Consider the following 22,699-nt stretch of genomic DNA (forward strand, 5'->3'; position numbering starts at 1 on the left):
AAACTGGCTGCACGTTTCCATAGCCTAAAAGAACATGCACTTTGACACAGCAATCTTATTCCAGAATTCTATCCAAAGAAAGCAATCATGGATATGCATAAAGATTTTACTTCATTTAAAAGTGAAAAATTGGAAGCAACTTAAGTGTCCAACAATAAGGAACTGTTTGGACCTGAACTGCTTGGAACTGAACGGTACCACCATATGATTAAACATTACACAACCTAAAAAGTGATGCTGGAAAAATATATTTACTGACATGAAAAGTTACTCACAACTGATGAGATTTATAAAGGGTTAAAAAATAATGTGATCTCATTTTAACAAAAGGACTAAACCCCAGAAGTTCATAGTGGCACTCTGAATGGTAAAATTGTACATGTTTTATTCCTTTTTGTGTATAACTCAAAAATTTCTAATTTTTCATTGTATGCAAGTATTCCTTGCATAACTTTAAAAATTAAAAATTTTTAAATAAAGAACAACAGCAAGATGCTTCAAAATACACTACCAATAAAGTGAAAAGACAACTCACAGAATGGGAGAACATATTTGCAAATCATATATTTGATAAGGGATTTGTATCCAGAATATATAGAGAACTCATAACTCAATAATAAAAAGACAAATCATCCAATTTTAAAATGGGCAGTGTATTTAAGTTGACATTCTCCAGAGAAGATATACAAATGGCCAATAGCACATGGAAAGATGCTCCACATCATTAGACATCACAGAAATGCAAATCAATACCTCAATGAGAAACCACTTCACACCTGCTAGAATGGCTATCATCATAAAGTCAGATAATAAGTGTTGGTGAAGACATAGAGAAATTGGAACCCTTGTACACTGCTGGTGAGGATGTAAAATGTTGCAGCACTTTGAAAAACAGTTTGGCAGTTCCTCAAAACATTAAACGTTAGAGTTGCCATATGGCCTAGCAATTCCATTCCTAGGTATATATCCAAGAGAAATGAAAACTTATGTCTACACAAAAACTTGTACATGAATGTTCAAAGCAGCATTATTCACAACAGCTAAAGGGTGGAAAGACTCAAATATGAATCAACTGATGCGTGGATAAAGAAAATGTGATATATCCTTACACTGGCACATTATTTGGTAATAAAAAGGGAATGAAGAACTGATATATGTTATGACATAGATGAACCTAGAAAACCTTATGCTAAGTGAAAGAATTTAATCACAAAAGACCACATATTGTAGGATTTCATTTATATGAAGCTCCAGAATAGGCAAATATATAGAAACAAAAAATATTTAGTGGTTGCCAGGGGCTGGGAGTGGTTGGGAGAGACTGCTCACTACTTAACCTCTTTAGGACTCCATTTATCTAATCTGTAATGGAAAAATAATAGTATAAATTTGACAGTTATTGTGAGGAATAAATGTTCTTCAGTACTTTTTTTTTTTTTTTTTTTTTTTTTTTTGCAGTGATGAGGATATTCTAAAATGGATTCCAGTCATGGTTGCACAACTCTGTTAATATACTACAAACCATTAAACTGTACACTTTAAATAAGAACCTGTATTCACATGGATTATCTCAATAAAGTTGCTAAAATTAAAAAGAACAAATGATCAAATACGACCGTACAACATCAAACAAAAGAATAAAAGCAGGAATCTCAAGTGTTTCTTTCTAAGGAAATAAGAGTTCAATTTTTTTTTTTTAAATAGAACAAGCTATTTACCACCAACAGGACCTAAATCTTACCACACTCTGTTTTCCCCAAGTTCCCCTCTTGGCTGCAATTCCCTCTTCCTTCAAAGTTCCAGGTGATGTCTGGCAGCTGCTGTTCCCCAGCAGACTCACAGCTGCTGAGATGAATGGCCTATGACCTTCCTCCCGGCCACACCAGCTGGCCGGCTGCTCAGTGACTTTTGCCCCCATTTTCGTCCTGCATCCCACAGGTAAACCCTCTTCTAATCAATGGCCCGCACCTTTAACAGCAATTAGGCATGTGGCAGAATCATGATTTACATATTAACTAATATTTTCTTGGTCCTACAATGCTTTGTTTACCCCCTCGCCCTTTCCTTCTCCTAAACTCCTTCCACCTCTCTTGTTCCATTGTACTTCTGGTCAATGCCACCTGGGGTTAAATCCAGCTCTTCTCCACTTCACATCAGCCCCCCACAACCAAATGTGGCTGAAGGAAACCATGAAACCAGCTGCTGGGTCTCACACCAAGTTCCTGGCATAGCTTCAAGGAGCCCCAGTGCCGCCCGGCACCTCATCTCACTTCCCTGGCCCTTTACTCGCCCCTTCTCCTGATACCACCTGCCACACTGGCCCTCTCCCCAGCCCTCTAGCACCTCCTCCCTGGCCTCATGCTCAGCCCATGTCCCTGCTTCCTTTCTCCTAAAAGCAGAAGCAACCAGAAGAGACTTCCCCAAGCCCCCACCAGCACCCATGCCACGTGCTACCTTCACTTCTGCTCCTGTGGGTGCTCGGCTTGCACCCCAGCCCAAGGCCAACCTCTGCCTTCATGCCTGGGGCTCATCCCCTCTGGTCCATTCAAGGCCATCACTCCGTGACTCTCCCCACCCTCTCCTGTGTCACCAACATCCCTCTCCTCTGGGTCATTCCAGTTAGCCTTCACACATAGGCACCAGTGCCCCACTATTCACAGAATACGTCTCTCTCTCTGCCCACACGTTCCCTTTTGGCTTCCACCTCATTACCTTTGCCCCTTTACAGAAAAACTTCTAGAAAGAGTTGTCCACACTTATTGTCTCTAATTTTTATCTTTCCATTCTCTGTCCTCCCTCAAAACATTCTTGTCAAGGTCACCAATGACTCAGGCCTCAATAATCAATCCAGGAGCAGTATTTGGCAGAAGTGGTCACTCCTCTGTCCCTGAAGCATCTCCCCTCGCCTTGCAGAGCTCCACTGTCCGGAGCAGCACAGTGTTGTCCTCCCACCTCAGCGGCCACACCTGCTCAGTCTTCTTTGCTGCCTCCTTCTTGTCACCCACGCTTTGGCCATCTGAGTGCCTCAGGGCTCAGTGCTTGAGCCCGTCCTCTCTATGCACTCTCACTCCCTTGGGTTCTCCCTGGGTCTTAGCTCTTTAAATAGCACATACATTGATGAGTCCCACCTTGAGCTCTGTCCAGCCTGGGTGCCTTCCCTGGACTCCAGCTGCCCATGTGACATCTCCCACTGGACATCTGATAGGCTTCTCAAAGGTAAGTCCAGATTCCTATCTCTGAACATCCCTGCCCAGTCTGCTCCTCCCACATCCTTCCTCATATGAACAAATGGCAACTCTCTCCTTCCAGATGCTCAAGCTGAAATCCCTGCACTCACCTTTGACTCCTGTTCCTCACGACCTGCACTCAATCCATCAGTCACTCCTGCTGGCACTACCTCCAGTGTATACTCAGAACCAGACCACTCTGTCACTACCGCCCCAGTCCAGCCCCATCATCCCATGTGGGATGACTGCAGCAGTTTCCTAACTGGCCTCCCCACCTTTACCTTTGCCGTCCTGCTCCCTGAATCCGTGCTCAACCCAACAGCGGATCTTGTCACCCTCTGTGCAAATCCCTCCAGTGATTTGTCAGCTCACTCAGAATAAAACTAAAGCCCTTGTAATAACTTCTAAAGTCTCTTGTGATCGAGCCCTCACACCTCCCTGACCTCACGTCCTTCAACTTTCTTCCTCACTCATGCCGCTGCAGCCAACAAGCCTTCCTGGTCCTGAACACTTCCAGCACCCTCATGTCCTTCCCCTGGCAGGAACACTATTCCCCCTGATAGATCCCTAAGCCACTTCCTCATTTCCTTCTTGTCTTGATTCCAGTGCAGCCTCAGTCTCACCCTCGTTATTTCCCGTATTGTAAATCACAATCCCATCTCAAGAATTCCTATTCCCTCTTTGTTGCTTTTTCTCCACAGTGATTATCTCCATCTGATATCCCATAGAGTTTACGTGGGTATTAATATTGTTTATTGTATATCCTTCTCCATGAAGGCAGAGCCCTTCATCTTTTTTCTTTTTCTTTTTTCTTTCTTTTTTTTTTTTTTTTTTTTTTTGAGACAGAGTCTTGCTCTGTCGCCCAGGCTGGAGTGCAGTGGCACTATCTTGGCTCACTGCAAGCTCTGCCTCCCAGGTTCAAGCAATTCTCCTGCCTCAGCCTCCCAAGTAGCTGGGATTACAGGTGTGTGCCACCACACCCAGCTAATTTTTGTTATTTTTAGTAGAGATGGGGTTTCACCATGTTAGCCAGGCTGGTCTCAAACTCCTGGCTTCACATGATCCACCTGCCTCTGCCTCCCAAAGTGCTGGCATTACAGGCGTGAGCCACCGCACCCAGCCCCCTTTATCTTTTGTAACACTCATAACCTCAATGCTTAGAACATTGCCTGAAAGACATAATTGCAGTTCTGTCAATATCTGATGGATACAGGAATGCCTAAACAGCAGAATGTGGGGAAAGAGGGGGTGATCCTTGGCTTTTAAGTTTACAGAGGCTGATCATGTGCCATTAAAATAATAGGTTTAAAAGAATGTTTTGTCCAGCCAGTTTTTCCCCATCATAGGCGAAAGAAATGAAAGCGTAGAAGGAGAAAGGACGCAAGAACTAGAGACTTGTGATGGTTTCTGATAAGGCACCGCACACCCTGCCTCCAGGTCAGCTCCAAAGTGTACACGGAACAGACCCCTCTATAACTTTGGGGGTCCAGGCAGCAGCAGCCACCCAGAAGTTGCCAGAGGAATTGGATGTGGGGCAGTTGACTGGAGATGGCTGCGTGGGTGTCATGGGAGACAGAGCCTAAGCCCTTGGAATTTCCCACAGACCCCAGAGTGTCACGGGAGAGCTGCTTAATGGTGCCCCACTCCCTGTAGGGCTTGAAAGTTAGTGGAGAGAGAAAGAGCCAGGAAAACTAGAAGGATCTGGGGGCTGAAATGAGAAGATGCAATATGGCCTGTGTGCCCAGAAATCAGTGGGTCTCTAAATGTCAGAGTAGACACATACTGGTGACCAGGACTTCCTCCCTGTGGAGGTCATGACATTATGGAAGCCCAACCCAGAAATGAGCTGCCTCCCAGGGTTAAGGAGGAAGATAGAAAGCCCAGACTGCCTAAGTTTAAACCTAAAGTGTTGACGATTACCGGGGTTTTTCTGCCATCAGGAAAAATGTGGGCTCACAGGAGAGATTAAGTTGATTTAGAGAAAAATAAAGTTATATTTTTAACACACTCACAGATGTGACTTGAAAATATCATTTCTGCTATTTCACTCATCTGGCTTCTGATGGAGTTATTTCAAGCCCACTTCTCCCTTCTCTTCCCCAGGAAGTCCAGGAATAAGTTAGCACACCCATAAGAAAGAGCCCCACAAAAAACAGGACAGCTATTCCATGTCTGAACTCAGAGGTGCCAAAGCCAACTAACCCTCTGATGTTAATGGAATCCCATATTCCAAAGCTCCAAAAGGGAAATGGTGGTATGTTTTCTCATTCCAAATGTGTTTTTTACCTCATTTTGCAATAGCTAAGCATCCAGTTTTGGAACATGGCAAGGAGGAAAAAGAAACACAAAAGGTTTGATATTTGAGGTGTCACCTTAGGCTTTAACAAGAAGTCTGGCCATTAAAACACCACTCCCCCATGCTCAAGGTTCAAGGCCCCTCATTGTGCAGTCAGCCAACCCAGTAAGTCCGACCGAGGCATGGACTGGAAGCCTCTCCAGTTTCAGCTAATAGCCAATATGCAGTTCCTGGACAGCCAGAGCAAAATAGCGAAGATCTATTTCTCCAGGCTTCATCCAGTCTAATGAGCATCTTAATCCCCCTGAAGACCCAAATCAGTATGATACATTCCAAATATTTAATCTCCCATCATCATTCAGTAGACCTAACACATTTCATGAATATGGGTAGAAAAACTGGCAATAATAATTCCTTTCTGTGAAGTCAGGAAGCAGGAGACAGGGGGCAGGTACAGAACTTGTTTTCTCTCCCCAGGATGACCAGTTGGATCAAAGAGAAAAATTTCTGGTCAAATCCATTTGTCACCAAGGTTATAACGTTAAACCTTGGGTCACTATGCAGAACTATATGCCCAACTCTTAAAAAAAAATGTGGCCTATTATTGTTTATAATTTTAAGTAGCCCTTCATGCCTATGTCAACCCAGAGATAGACATCCTAGACTGTGCTGAAAGTAATTTCCCTCTTAGTACAAATCATCATCATCAAGATAGTAACATAACAACCCAACACTGAGGTTACTGTAAGGCTCAGAGTAGATATCTACAAAGATATGCTGTAACCTGTAAAGTTTACCATGATTAATGTTCTTTTTGATATTGCCAGTGTCATCAGTTTGATCTCCAGTACTGCTACCCCATAGCTCTACATCTGTATTACTGGAATCACGGTACAAAAGTTCCTCTAATTCTTTCATGTCCTGAGATTTAGGAAATGGACTATTTACTCATGCACACATGAATAAACACATAAGTAACATAAAATTACTCATGCCTACATGTAGACCAGACAAACCCCCAGACATGCAAATACCTGACTTCAAAACTACTCCACCCTGTGTATACCAAATCACTTATGCCCCCCAAAAGCCACAAAGACATATGCCCACAGCCAGCCACCACGTTGATTCAGCAGAACTCCACACACTCATAACAAAAGTCACTTAATTATTTCTACAAGTGGAACACTGGGCTTTCAACCTCTTGTTGACACTCCCTGCAGTCCAGCCTCCTCATCTGTGGAGGGGATCATTACTCCACCTACTCTGATTTCTGGATCAGCCGAGGTGGGAAAGAAGTAAAGACCTTTAACCAAAATGCTGAATTGCTTCCAAAGGCCCAGAGACTACATGGGCCTGACATCCAGTAAAGTCAAACAGATGGCAAGGGGACCTGATCACTTGACTACTGGCCTGCTCCAGATGGGGGACTCACAGAGTGTCGGGGAGCTGTGGGGAACCCGAGGTTGCTGGTGCTTTCTCAATTCAGGAGCCTAAGATAGATCCTTGGGGGCCCATGACTGGATTCTCTGAGGGCACCATGATCCCACACAACTATGCAGAAAGCCTAGAGGAGTGGAACCTAGCCAGTAGGTGAATGAAAGAAGCTTCCATCAGACTCTTCAAACATATGAAGAAAGCAACAAAACATGACTAATTCAGAATCTGTGACAATTCCAATAGGGCCTGGGCAGCATACCTTACCTTCCTTCTGCTTATGTAGACAATTTTGCTTAACAAGAGTTCCAACTACTTAAGAGAAAAACTATTTTTGAAGGCCTTCCCAAGACTGCAGAAGCATTCATCAAGCTACAGACACTAATATTAGCTCTCCTAAATTCAATTTTAGGAGGATTTGGGGGGAACCTACTATGTGCCAAAGTCAACCTACTTTCTAGTTACTGTATGCATTTTCATACACAAAATCACATTACTTTTCAAATATTTTATATTTTGAACTTGTTGCTGATTTGCTCTGATTTGCCTGTGCCTTGGTTAATGTAGAGAAGAGTTAAAGACAAAAGGTGGGTTAATAAGCTTCACCAAGCACACTCAGAGAGGTCTTGTGCTCAGCAGCGAGTGCTGTACCAACTTCCAAGCACTATTTTGACCCAGGCTAGGGAGTAGCCAGTGCGTAGGACCAACAGAGATAGGAAGACATCAAGTTAGACCTCAGAGAGAGTTGCCTATGCTGTAGATTTCCAAGGGAAGCCAAGAATACCCCTCTAGGAAGAGATGAGTGTTTTTTCTCTAGACGGGAAAACAGATCCCTCTCAGACCAGGGGAAAGACCTCTTGGGGCAGGGGGTGGTGGAGGGGTTATGTCAGGATGAGGTGGAGGCAAGGAGCGCCGGATGGTGGGAGCCAGGGCCTCCTCCTCCCTGATGGAGCCCTGAAGTTTGCCAGACAAGTTTCACCCCAGGCTGTCCCCCCTGCAGTGTGCAGCGAGGGAGGAGGGGTGCACTCCCGAGGAGACCACAGGAATGCCAAGCAGGGAAAAGGTGCCCCGAGCCAAGGGCTTCGGCAACGAGGATCCAATATCGGAGGGTGACTCCAGCCCCCGTAACAGGAGAGACCGTGAAGTATGTGCTCTGCTTCCCAACCAGCAAACACAGCAAATAACCAATTACTCCAAATAGCTAACAGATTTCGGCTCTGATTCCCTCCCCTCGCCTCCCCCTGTGCTTTCACTTGTCATTTGATGGGCGATTTGTATTTGCTCTGAGAAAATGAGAGAAAGAATGAGTCACAAAGGAAGGTCCAGATTACACCAGTGACGGGCATCAAACCTCCCTAATCAGAACTAATAGGAGTGGGGGGAGGCCAGGCTTCACTGGCAACACTTCTGAACGGGTGATATTTTTAAAGAAGTACAGTTACTTTCAAGCACATACAGTAATTCTTGCTAAACCAATATTGCCAAATACATGTCCTTAGGAAACCTACTTTAAGGAAAAGATAAGTGACTTCCTAATTAGCACATCTGATATGTACAAGAGTACAGGTAAGACCATGAATGTTATTAAAGTTAAAATACTCCCCCTCTAAGTCTCAAGTTCAGAGGTGCGACCATGAAGTTCAGAGACAAACTGCCTTGGATGCCTTCTGAAAATGCTTCCTCACTTGGGAGCCACACCCTGTAATTGATTCCTTTGCTCAGAAAACCTCTGCTTCAAAGTCTTGGAATAAATTGTTGTCAGTACTCATGAGCTGCAATAAGGCATCCCACATCCCCCCAACCTGGAATCAAGGGAAATAGGGCTGCCCTTGGAGAATTAGACCATGAAATAACTTCATAGTCAGTGAGAGCAAGGAGAGGCAAAGTCACCTCAACAGGGAAGAATGCCTCCTACACTAAGACTTAACCATAATTAGGAAGAATGTATTAATCCAGAGAAAGAGCATATCCATGAAGAAAGGTACTAATCAGGCCTGAAGAACAGGCAAACAGGAGTAAGGAGTAAACACTGACAGGTGTCCACACCAGCACCATCAGGGGAGAGCAGACCTAGGCTTAGGGACTAAAGCTGCCCCTACCTTTGGAGATGGATGTGTCAGTGCCAGGTCAGCTGGCACTAAAGTTCAAATTACAGAACTCTCTCTCCTCATTCTGATTTCTCACTCTTAATCACAATTTGGCTTCCCACTCACTGAGCCTATAGGAGACTATGGGCTGGACCAGCCACCAAGGTCACATGCCCCAGGGAGCTATATTTCTCATGTAAGTTTACATATCTAGCCGTGAGAAAATTGACCCAACAGGTGTCTGAACCCACAAGGTTAAGGATTCACTCAGCCAAAACTGTAGAAACTTCCCTAAAGCAACACCCTGCCTGGTGGGCCTAGTGGGAGAGGGTCAACTCTACCTTACTTAAGAAATTCCTACATAGGAGTTCATTGGTAGGCGCAGCAGCTCTGGCCCTCTGGCCTACCCTAGCTAACCCCTGACTACCATAACAAACATAGGAAATAAACTCTTCAGCCCAGAAGCATAGCCCCACATAGCTGCCTCTGATCCTAGTTTCCTTCTTACTTCTCCCACCCTGCTGGATTTCTAACCAGCAAAGTGAAACTACTGCAAATCTAAACTATTTCCTTCTTCCTTTTGTCTGAGTTTGAGATTAGAAGGGCCCATGAATTTATGGAAAGAATCTGAGCTCCCGGTATTTGACAAGCAAGGACTTCCCTCTGTAAGGATAAACCCAAGGAAAAAAAAAGAAGATATTAAGGGCAAAAAAAGAAGAGCCATCTGAAGACAAAGACAAATGTCTCCCAATGCTCTTAAAGAGTAAAAAGCAGAAGAAAACAAATGGCTCATGTATATTCATAGGAAGTCTTAAGAGGAAACTGCAAACAAGAAATTAGAGTACACAACCCTGAAGGAGATAAACCTGCATGATGAAAACCATGACTTCAAATTAAAACCTCTAATAAAGACATTGATTTCCAGCAAAATGACAAATTAGACAACCAGAGAAACCCTCCAAGTAAGAACACCTAAATTAACAGAAAAGATACTTCTAAAATCCATTTTAAATGCATGGCTGAGCTGATGGGAATGTAAAGAAAATCCTTAAGGGCAAATGAGAAAGGAAAAATCCAGAGAAATAAGGAGCCAAAATGCATACTAACTAGTGGACCCAAAAAGCCACACACTGAACATTTAGTTTTAAGTTAATCTGGGTTTATAGTGTCTCCAGACATCTGGTAAAAGTAAACACATATCCTCTCTAAAAGAATGTAACTTCCACCCAGGCCCCAAAGAATTCTCAGATAAAGTTCCAAGGAACATGAGTTCACAATCAAACACATAAGGAACTAGGCACCATGAGCAAGAGCCAGCTAGAGCCAACCAATTGCAGAATCAGACAACAGAAGTCAGAGTAGTCAGAAATAGGGCTTTAAGGAAAAACTGTTTAAATAAATAAAAGGCATTAAAAATATGCCAAAGGGACAGGAGACCTTCAAAAACAAACAAGCAGATTGGGGGAATAAAACTTTTAGAAATAAAAATATAGTACTTAAGACTGAAAACTCAATAGATAGGGTAAAATAGCAGATTAGAAACTGCTAAAGATCAAGTGAACAAGAAGATACATCTTCAGAAATTAGCCAGAGTGCAATCCAAAGAAATAAATAATATGAAAGAAAATTTGACAGACATGAAGAATAGAAGAGGTCCATCGTATATCCAGAGTTCCAGAAATGATGAGAGAATGGAATCTGTAACATTTGAAGAGATAATGGTTGAGAATTGCTCAGAATGAATAAAAATAACATCTTTTAAAAATTAAATTAAACTAATTTTACTTTTTAAATTTTTTTTTTTTTTTTTTTTGAGACAGGGTCTCACTCTGTGGGCCAGGCTAGAGTGCAGTGGCACAATCATGGCTCACTGCAGCCTTAACCTCCTGGGCTCAAGTGATCCTCCCACCTCAGTTTCTCGAGTAGCTGGGACTACAGGTATGCACCACCACACCTAGCTAATTTTTTGTATTTTTTGTAGAGACGGGGTTTTGCTACCATTGCCCAGGTTGGTCTCGAACTCCTGAGCTCAATGATCTGCCTGCCCCAGCCTCCCAAAGTGCTGGGATTACAGGCATGAGCCACTGCACCCAGCCAAAACTAAACTTAACTTTAAAATAAAATTTTTTTAAGTCCTCAGATTTGTGAAAACAATAGCACAATGGAAGCCAGAAAAGAGTGCTGAGAGAAAATAACTGTTAGTGAAACTATATTTCCAAGATAAGGGTGAAAAAAATATTTTCAAACAGTTAAAAAGTGAGAAAGTTTATAATGAACTGACCTCAATTATAGGAATTTCAATAGGCCCTACTTCAGGAAAAAGATGACTGATATTAAAAAAAAAAGTAAATGTGAATATAGCTAAAAGAAAAAAATGATTACTTAAAATAAAATAATGCTTTAAAAAGGTAGGTAAAAAAGATAAAACTAAAATATTGTACAAAAGTTTGCAAATTGATAGGTGATTGGAGTTAAAGCAGTCTAAGTTCCTTGTAATATTCTGGAGGAAGATATAAATATCAATTAAATTTAGACTTTGCTAAGTTAAATATGCCATGTTAAAATTTCTATACTAATCACTAAAGAAATAGAAACATATATAGTTTTGAAACTAAAAAGAAGAGAAGGGATGGAAAAAAAGAGGGGAATATTTTAATAGAAAAAAGGCTGATAGAGATACAAAATAAGATGGCAGAAACAAATTCAAATATATTAGTAAAGATTGTCAGAATGCATTAAACACAAATAGAATCTATCTATTTGCTGTTCACAGGAGAGATAGCTAAAACTTAAAGACAGAAAAGTTGAAAGTAACAAGATGGAAAAAGCTATACAAGGAAAATACTAACCAGAAGAAAGCTGGGGTAGCTATATTAACATGAACAAAACAGGCTTTAAGAAAAACTCATTAGCAGAGATTTTAAAAGACAGAAATGGGCAGAGGCTTGCTACATATTGTTAAAAGATTCAGTTCTCCAGGAAGATATAAGAATTCTCTATAGAGAGAGAAAAAATATAGAGAGCATCAAATATATAAAAGTAGGTGGAATTATAAGGAGAAATTGACAAATGTCACATCAAAGCAGAATATTTTCATGTCTCGCTCAGAAATTGATAAACCACACACACACAAAAATCAGGAGTACAGATTTTAATGACAATTAACAAGCCTGTTCCAAATGCACATTGACTATTTAAGACATCTGGACAATACACATTCTTTTCAAGCACACGCAGGACAGTTACAGATTTAAACTAGACCATAAAGCAAGTGTCAGGCCATTTCTAAGTATTATATCGTTACACACAGACTACACTCTCTGGACCATAGAGACCATTCCAGTTAACCTAGAAATCAATAACAAAAGATAACTTAAAATATAAGTTAGTAACTTCCAAAAACCATATTTTTAGACAATTTAGGTGTCAAAAAGAAATAATAAAAATCCGAAAATACTCAGAATGGGAAATAACAAAAATATTACTTGTCAGAACCTACAGGATGCATAAAGCAGTAGTGAGAGGGAATTTTAGAGCCTTAAATGCTTACATAGAGGTTAAAATATAATAAACTCCCCCAAAATAGAAGGAAGAAAAGAAATAAAATGGAAGGAATAAAATAGAAGAAAAGAAGTTAATAAATTATAAAATAAGGAAATAATAGAGAAGATCAACTAAAAATTCTTTGAATAGACTGGAAAAAATCTGATAAATTCTGGCAAGAATAACAAAATATAATCTTGAGAATGAAAGGAGGCATAACTAGATGGAGAAGAAATTCTTTTTGAAAAATTAAGAGATCATAAAAAATATTACACCAATATTTTTAGGAAGAAATAGATAATTCCTAGAAAATTTAAATCACCAAAAGTCACTCACTTAGAAACAGAAAATCTCAAAGGTCCTATAAACATTTTTTAAAGTTGCATCAGCAATTTAAAATATTCCCAAAAAGAATACTAAGTCTAGACAGTTTTATGAGTGAATCTACCAAACATTTAGGCAACGGATAATGCCAATCTTATGGCTTACACAACAGAAGTCATTTTATAAACCTGAAAATAATAGTATGAAAAAGAAACACTTTAAGCCAATATCATTCCAAAAAAATGATGCAAAAAGAGTCCTAAACTTACTGTTTGCAAACTGAGCCCAGCAATGCAGAAAAAAGATAATATATCATGATCAGCTTAGATTGTTTCAGAAATGCAAAGTTGTTTAAGTACTAATATAGATACATTTATTACTGTATATTAAGCTCTCTAAATCTGAAATTCCTGTTATATATATTTTAGATAACTTGGGTTATCTAATTAACATATATGTAAATATATTATATAATTATGTATTATATATTAATGTAATTCACTACATTAACAGGTTAAAGGAGCAAAATTATATGATCACTTCGATGGATACTTTAAAAACATTCAATAAAATTTAACAACATTCATGAAAAAAACAGCTAACTAGTAAGGTTCTAACAGGTAACTAGGTTCACCTGATAAATTTGATGATCAGTGGTAAAACATAAAAACATTCATTTTAAAATTAGGAGCAGAAAAGAATACTCTCTATAACCAAGTACACAGAACATCAGCTGAAGGTTCTAGTCAATGGCAATAAGACAAGAAAATAAAATAAAAAAGTAAAAGAAATATAGACAGAAGAATTAAAATTGTAATTAATCACAAATTATATGATTGACTCTATAGAAAATCCAGGAGAATTCTCAAGCCAGTAGAATTCATAAGAGAGTTTAGTAAAGTTTCTGGATATAAAATCTGTATATGAGAATCGATTTCATTTATATACAAGCAAAAACCAGTCAGAAAACGTACCTTTAAAAATTCAAGTAAAGAGAACAATAATGCATAAAATTGCTAGAACTAAATATAATAAAAGTTGTACTAGACTTTTTTGGATAAAATTATAAAAATGCATTAAATTACCATTAAAGAAGGCCTAAATAAATGGAAAGATATATTATGTTCATGGTTAAAAGGCAATATAATAAAAATGTCTGCTTTCCCCAAACTGATCCAGCAATTCACTATAACTCTGTCACAAATCTCAACTTTTTTTAAGTTGACAAGCTGATTCTAAAACTGAAATGGAAAAGCAAAGAACTAGAATAGCAATGATACTTCTGAAAATGGACAAAGTACTTCCTTATCAGAGATCAAGACCTATTAGAAAGCTATAGTAAATAAGATAGTAAAATAGCCCAGGGAAAGACAAACAGACCAATGGAACAGAATAGAGAGCCCACAAATAGCCCACACTTATATGGAAACCCAACAAATGACACAGCTGTCACTGTGGATCAATGAGAAAGCACAGGTCATTCTATGATGATATTAATTCATTGGTTAGTTACGTGAGAAAAAAACTACCTCACAGTTAACATGCACGCAAAATCAATTCCAGGTGAAATAAATACTGAAGTGTGAAAAGCAAAACTTCAGAATTTTTAGAAGAAAATATAGACAAATAGCTCCCTTTAACAGTCTTTTCTAAACAAGAGAGAGAGAAAGAGATAAAGTGATAACCCAAGATATCTAGAATACATATAATAGGAATTTCAGATTGAGAGAGCTTAAAAATGACTTGAATATAGAAATTAAAGAAACTAATCTATTATAATATCAGCAGAATTTTTAAAGAGCTGGATCTTTGGATGGAAAACAACTATAAAATAGATGAAACGATATGAAGCCTAATAAAAAAGGAAAATAACATAAATACATAAAATTAAGAATGAAGATGAAAACAGAATAGATACAAAGCTTTCATTATAGTAATACGTACAAATTTATACCAGTGTTAACAGGCAGTATCTGATGACATCTCAGCTACCAAATTGATTGAAGAAGTACAAAATGATCAAAGAATCCCCTCCCAGAAAATGTGTTGAGCCCAGTTTTACGAATGCATACAAGACAGTTGCATCTTATACAATTATGTAAGATATGCGTTCCTGAAAATCTTCTATAATTCAAAACATATAACACCATTTTGGAGGAAAAATGATGGCTATCCTGTGTTAGGAAACCATAGATACAATTTCACCACCTTTTAAATTACATGATTGTCGGTCATTTTTTTTAAATTTAGGTTTCCTACTATTACACATTTTGTACATAAAGCCAAACTATTGAAATATTTGCATCATATAATTTCCAAATTGCATAATTTAAGTTCATAAGCAGTGGCTCTGGTGTATTTTAGGGCCTTTCAGCAACAATAATTATCATGCCACAGAGCCTGTTTAAGAGCACAGAAAGTAGAAGTACACCTGAAAAGCATTTTAAGGGACTAGTTATAACCCCGATATCAAAGTGTAACAAAGACAACTCGAAAGTCATACTTATTAATAGAGACGTAAAAATCCTAAGTAGTAGCAAATCTAACTCAATAATATATAATAGAAGCTCTCCTTAAAACTTCTTAGCCAGGATTAACAAATGCTGTCTGTCCTGTCTGCCAACAATCTGCCTGAGGTCCAGAACCACTGACTGTCCACAGCTGTTCTAGGATGCCCACTGCAGCTCCAGAAGATGAGCTGGGTTGTACTAATATGGTAATTGGATAAACAAAGTATATATTTAAAAACACATAGAATTTGAATATAAAAAGGAAGGGCATTGTATCTATGAAAACTAATTTAAGGCTTTTGTGTTTTGGTGAGGTTGTTTGTTGCAACAAGGTCTCACTTTGTCACCCAGGATAGAGTGCAGTGATGCTATCACAGCTCACCGCAACCTCGTCCTCTGGGGCTCAAGCAATCTTCCCACCTCAGCCTCCTGAATAGCTGGGACTACAGGCATGTGCCACCACACCTGGCTAATTTTTGTATTTTCTGTAGAGACAGGGTTTCACTATGCTGCCCAGGCTGATCTCAACTCCTGTGCTCAAGCAATTTGCCTACCTCGACCTCCCAAAGTGCTGGATTACAGGCAAGAGCCACCACACCTGGCTTGCTTTTGATTTTTTTTTAAGTGATGAATATCAAGTACAAGTGAGATAACATAAAAGGTGGAAGGGCATCTTAAACTTTAAGAGGACTCTACACTCAGATTTTTTTTTGCAAGTATCGTTAAGTTCTCATCAAATTTTAATAAACCTAAAACTAAAAATCCTGGATAATGCATTTTGGATATGATTTATACCAAAAGGATGACATGACACACAAGTCAGCACATCCAAATTCAAAAAGAGGGTGTGGCACATGTCAAATGATTGGCAAATAAAGTTACATGGACATGGTTAAAAACAAAATGTTTGTGGTACATTTGTAGGACTTTTAATAAGTCCCTATTTAATCAACTTTGTCAATTAGCCAATCAACTACCTGTCTTGATTGCATTGGATAAGAAGGCTGCAACTGTAGTAAACTATAATACCATGACCAATTGACCAATTTGGGTTTACCCCAGGAATATAGCACAATTATACACTATATTAACAGACAATGGAAAATAAAATTATCATCTTAATAAATGCCAAATGACATTTGATAGAATTAAACTTCCATGACTAATTTTTAAGCTATTAATAAACTAACAATCAGCTAGGTGCGGTGGCTCACACCTGTAATCCCAACACTTTGAGAAGCCAAGGAGGGTGGATCATTTGAGGTCAGGAGTTCAAGATCAGCCTGGCCAAGATGGTGAAACCCTGTCTTTACAAAAATACAAAAATTAACAGAGTACGGTGGTGGGCACCTGTAATCCCAGCTACTCAGGAGGCTGAGGCAAGAGAATTGCTTGAACCCAGGAGGCAGAGGTTGCAGTGAGCCAAGACAACACCACTGCACTCCAGCCTGGGCAACGGAGCAAGGCTCCATCTCAAAAACAATAAAAAACAAACAAACAAACAATAAAGGACACAACCTTGCCAAAATCAAATATCTGTCTGAAACCATCAATCATCATCCCAGTCAATGGAAATCTGGTAGAGGCAGTCTCATTAGAATGAATGACTAAATAAGTCTGCTCAGCAGCGTCTCAAATATCAAATGGTATTTGGAAAAAGGAATGAGGCATTACTATTAGAAAGAAACTAACACGTTTATCATTATTTGAAGAAAACAATCTTACCTACTTGGAAAACCAAACAGAATCAATTAACAATAGTCAGAACTAATAAATGGGGCTTAATAAAGAGTCAGTTCCAAAGTAAATATACAAAAATATTGTTTTCCTATATTCTAGCGATAGTTCGACAAAGTCATGAGGAAAACATATATTCCATTTAGAACAGCACCAAAGACCATAAAACACCTAGGAATACACTTTAACAAGAAATGGCCTGAACAGGTGTACCTGGGCGTAACAAACAAACAAAAAAAACCAGAAAGAAATCGTCTGGATGGACATATATAAAGTGAACTAAAATAAGTCCTTTAAGGGACAAAAGAAGACAATAGGAGAAATAAACAAATTAAATGGCAAATGATGGGGAGTAGTTAAAAGTTTACGAATGTTCATGTGACATGCAGTCATATCTTTAAAGAATATAAGAATAGGCTGGGTGTGGTGGCTCACGCCTGTAATCCCAGCACTTTGGGAGGCCGAGGCAGGCAGATCATGAGGTCAGGAGTCCGAGACCAGACTGGCCAACATGGTGAAACCCCGTCTCTACTAAAAATACAAAAAATTAGCCACGTGTGGTGTTGCGCACCTGTAGTCCCAGCTACTCAGGAGGCTGAGGCAGGAGAATTGCTTGAACCCAGCAGATGGAGGTTGCAGTGAGCCAAGATCATGCCACTGCACTCTAGCCTGGGCGACAAAGCGAGACTCCATCTCAAAAAAATATATATATAATATACATAACATACATATTATACATATATTATATATACACACATACAAATATGGAAAAATATTCATATATACTTTTAAATTTAAAAAATCCAAATTATAAAAAAGTATGATTCCAATTTTGTTTTTAAAAAGTATTCATGTGAGTTTAAAAGATATCTAAAAAATCTAGGCACATCAAAACCCTAACAGTGCCTATCATAAACTGGTAGGAATAAAAGTGGTTTTAACTTCCTACTTGACACTTTTTGTGTTTTCCATATTTTATTTAAAATAGATAAATCAGAAAAAACATATATATATCGATAGCCTCCTTCTAGAAGCTCATGAGACCCCCAGTACAGCAGTGCCTCCTCCTGACACCATAAGTAGAATGTAACTCACTGCCTTTAGCAAGTTCTGTCTCTTACGCCACCCTCCACAGGTCAGGGGCTCCCACTGGCCCTCAGCATGGGACTTCAGGAGCGCACGCTGAAGGCCAGACATCAAAGTCATCTTCCTAGAGGGACCCACAGCCCAGAAAGATGACACCTAAGGAATCCACTCAGGCAAGCAGAAAGGAGCCCTGCTGGAAACTGCAGGAGCAGACTGTTGGCCCAAGCAGACCTCTTAGCACCCGAGGGGCCAGCCAGGGTTCCTCAGTCACACACACCCTTCACGCATCAGGGAGGAGCACAGAAAGTCAGCCTGCCGTCTGAGGTCCCACGCCCAGAAGAGGCTTCTGGGGTCCCACACTCCAGAAGTCAGAGTCTAACTGAGAGATTTCCCCGCTTCCACTGGCCCATGCAGCCCCACCTAAGCCCCCAGCCCTCACACAGGTAAATAAGGTAAATCCCAGGAAGTAACCTAGGGGTGTCCATTTCTGAGCATCTACTCCATAGCTTTCTCTCACCCCTCCTTTTCAGTGAGGCAAAGATAGGTGACTTCCCTGCTAGGGCTCAGGAAATACCTCCTTTCTTCCCTCCTACTCTCCCCTCCCGTTTCCCTCCTAACCCCCCTACCCCCAGCCCCACAAGGGAATACAAGGAGCCCACAAATAAGTAAACAGTACATACATGAGGACTGGATGGAGGAGAAGCCGTGTTAGTGGGGGCCAAGCTCGACGGACCGTCTGCAAGCTACAAATGAAACATGCTGGTTAGCAACAGGATTAGAGAACCCACTTTAGGGAAGGCTGGACAGTCCCCAAGAGGTAGCGCTCTCTGACCAGGCACCCTCTGCTCTTCCTCCAGGGAGAACATGTGCTTTGGAGTTGGACAAGCCTGGCTCCAACACCTCACCAGATGTGTGACTTTGAGCAAGCCCCTTGACCTCTCTGGGTCAGCGTCCTATCTGGAGAATGGGCCCAAAGCCCACCTCACAGGGCGACAGTCAGTATGAATGAGATGAAGGCTGTGCACGCCCAGCACAAGGCAAGGCACGTGGAAGGGGCTCAGCCAATGCCTGACTCTTGCCCACTCTCTCATATGTCCTCCCTCCCTCTCCAAAATCTGCCTATTTCAGGGACACTCCAACCCCAGCATCCTAACCTCTGAGCCACACCAACACTGCAGGGCATGGTTCCCAAAGCTACAGCAGGTTACTCAGTCTTCCCTCCTCCAGGACAAGAACCAGGGCATCATATGTCTTCCCCAAAACCTGACATCAGTGGGGACTTTAGGAGTCTTATAGTCCAACCTCCACTCCATGCTACAAATCACTTTCTGCATCCTTTTCTGAGCATCAGCTCCTTGCCTGCAATCTCCCAGTACTGTGAATCAATCTCCCTGTACTGTGAATCCTTGGGCTGCAGCCTGAGGAGGGCCTTAGGGCTCAGGGCTGAAGGCAGGAAGACTTGTTCAGAGACCACTACGATACTCTAGGAGAAGGGGATGGGGCTCTGGGTGAATGAGTACCAGGCTAGCAGGTGGGCAAGGTGAGAAGACGCATGCTAGGCAGAGGGAATCGCAAGCGCAAAGGTAGAGGGGAAGAAAGAAGCACAGCCCGTTCGAGAAAGAGCAAAGGGGTCAGGAGGGTAGGTGCTGGGAAGCAGCCAGCTAGGACCCAGAGCTGCCGGGGCTGGCCCCTCAACCTCTAAGCCTTGAGCAGGGGGCTCTGGGAGGACTCCAAGGGGCGAAACCCCAGGCTGCCCTGCCTTCCTCAACAGGAAGATCCTGGGAGACACTCCCCCGATGCCCAAAGAAACCCACGGAAGGTGAAGCCCTGCTGGGCCCAGGAGGGGCGTTTGGGGACTCGGATCCCTCCCTGCTCTGTGAAAAGACACATCACTGAGGGGCCCCTCAGGGCTGTTCAGAGCCAGAAGCATACGCAGGAGGGCAGAATCAGCCTTGGGCACCCAGCCAGGGCTGCTGGATGGCCCTGGGGTGCTGGCCACATGTCGTGTAACCCCTGGAATAGACTGGGTGAACTCCACGTGCCACCCCTAGCTGGCCAGAGACGGGCCTCGCCAGGCAGCAGCTCTGCCCCTCCCATTTGCATCCTGAACCCCACAGAAGCCTTACTGTTATTTTTAATGCAGTTCTTTTTTAGAAAGGTGAGAGGGAAACCGGCAGTTCACCAGAGCAAAATAAAGCTAAACATAGTGCTCCAAAGATCTGGTCCAGCTTCAGAAATTACACGTTCCCCTTTGGGACTCGGGCATAATTTGCCACTCCGGTTCTGGGAGCACGTTCCCACCTTCACGGCATCCCAGAGACTATAACTGGAGCAGCAGGCTCAAAATTAGCCCCAGCCCCAGCGCCTGGGAGCCTGGGAGTCCCAGAGCCGGCCAGCCCCAGCACCCACCCCACAGAGTGAGGAAACAGTCTCCCGAGGCCTCCTGCACACTAGCAGGCCAGGCCTGTCTCCTGCTGGCACCCCACGCTCACCACACACGCAAAACACACACTCACACGGACACACACCCACCACCTCTACTCCACATACACACCCACCTCTGCCACACACACCATCTCTACCACACACACACACTCACATCCCACCTCTACCACACACACACACCTCCTCTGCCACACACACCACCTCCTGTAACACACACACCACCTCTACCACAAACACCCACCACCTCTACCACACACACACACCTCTACTCCACACACACACACTCCACCTCTACCACACACACACACACACCACCTCTACCACACACACACACACACACACACCACCTCTACCACACACACACAACTCTACCCCACACAAACACACACACTCCACCTCTACCACACACACACCTCTACCAAACACACATACCACCTCTACCACACACACACACACCCATCTCTACCACACACATATACTCCTCTACCACACACACACCTCTACCACACACACACCATCTCCACCACACACACACCCCACCTCTATCACACACACACACCCCTCCTCTACCATACACACACATACCACCTGTACCTCACACACACACACACACCATCTCTAACACATGCACACGCTTCCTCTACCACACACACACACCCCACCTCTACCACACACATCACCTCTACCCCACATACACACACACCACCTCTACCACACACACACCCCACCTCTACCACACACACACCCCACCTCTACCACACACACACCCCACCTCTACCACACACACACACCACCTCTACCACACACACACCCCACCTCTACCACACACACACCCCACCTCTACCACACACACACACCACCTCTACCACACACACACCCCACCTCTACCACACACACACACCCCACCTCTACCACACACACACACCACCTCTACCACACACACACACCCCACCTCTGCCACACACATCACCTCTACCCCACATACACACACACCACCTCTACCACACACACACACACACACACCACCTCTACCACATACACTCATACATACACACACGTACCCCTTTGCCACATAAAACATACACACAGAGTCCCACTTCCAAGCCTTTGCCCGAGCCCTTTTGCCTGCCAGGAAAGCCTCCCTGTCCTCCCCTGTTCACCCACCCGCCTCAGAGGCCGCCTCCCCGGAGAAGCTTCCCTGGTTGCTTAGCCTATGGTGAACTTGCAGGGCCAGGAGACTCCAAGAGTTTGGTCTCCTTGTTAATGAAACATCTCCTCACTTTGACATCACTCATTTGAGATCTTCTGGACACCCCCTCATCCCTTGTCTCTTTGTGACCAGAGTCGGAACTTCCTAAAACTTATTTCTCTAATTCTTCAACACTCACATATTCCCACCTCCAGAAATTCTCCTTCTCTGAGGACTTGAAGAGGAGCCCCTCTACCTAAGAGTGCTCTCTCGGAATGCTAAGCAAGAGCCGCCCTTGCCATACCCAGCTGGCTCTGGGGGCATCTCAGTGCCTCAAAGGTGCGATTTCTGGGGACACAGCCTCTATTTGGAGCTTCAAGACCCTCTATAGGAAATGGACAGGGGGTGGCAGGCTGTGTGTTCCTGAACACTGTTTTTCTTCCCCTAATCATAATCATAACACCAAGAACTGCCTTAATAAAAAAAAAACAACTACTAGTGAACAAAGGCCTTAATTTTATTTTAAAGGTAGAAATGAAGTCAGAGACAGAATCAGAGACAGAAAGAGAAACCTAGAAAGAAGAGGAAAGAATGAGAATGAAATGTTGGGAGCAGTGCATTCAAATTGTGTGTTTGGTTGGAGGTAAAGCCTATTTTTTCATTATTTTTCTATATTTTCCAAATTTTAAATAATGAACACGTATCATTTTATTATCTGAAAAAAAAATGAATATATCGTTTTCTAAAGCAGAGAACTAGATGGAATAGGATACTTCTGCTCTCCCTGTGTGAGGACACACCCAGGCCTGCCCTCAGAA

At 42.0% G+C, this 22,699-nt stretch overlaps 1 protein-coding gene across 16 annotated transcripts in view; it reads right to left on the reverse strand.

The window, feature by feature from the left end:
- DYSF (dysferlin) overlaps positions 1-22,699 on the reverse strand; it is a 231,031-nt gene that overhangs the window by 46,530 nt on the left and 161,802 nt on the right. For 8 of the 16 annotated variants that reach the window (XM_004029399.5, XM_004029401.5, XM_004029396.5 and 5 more), the window contains one exon: positions 18,928-18,990. The exons of the other annotated variants lie outside the window; for them this stretch is intronic. In XM_004029399.5, coding sequence (XP_004029448.5) covers positions 18,928-18,990 — 63 coding nt within the window. The remainder of the gene's footprint in view (positions 1-18,927; positions 18,991-22,699) is intronic. 16 annotated transcript variants of the gene reach the window in all.

This window comes from Gorilla gorilla, chromosome 12 (assembly GCF_029281585.2).
Source record: "Gorilla gorilla gorilla isolate KB3781 chromosome 12, NHGRI_mGorGor1-v2.1_pri, whole genome shotgun sequence".
Taxonomy (NCBI): Eukaryota; Metazoa; Chordata; class Mammalia; order Primates; family Hominidae; genus Gorilla; species Gorilla gorilla.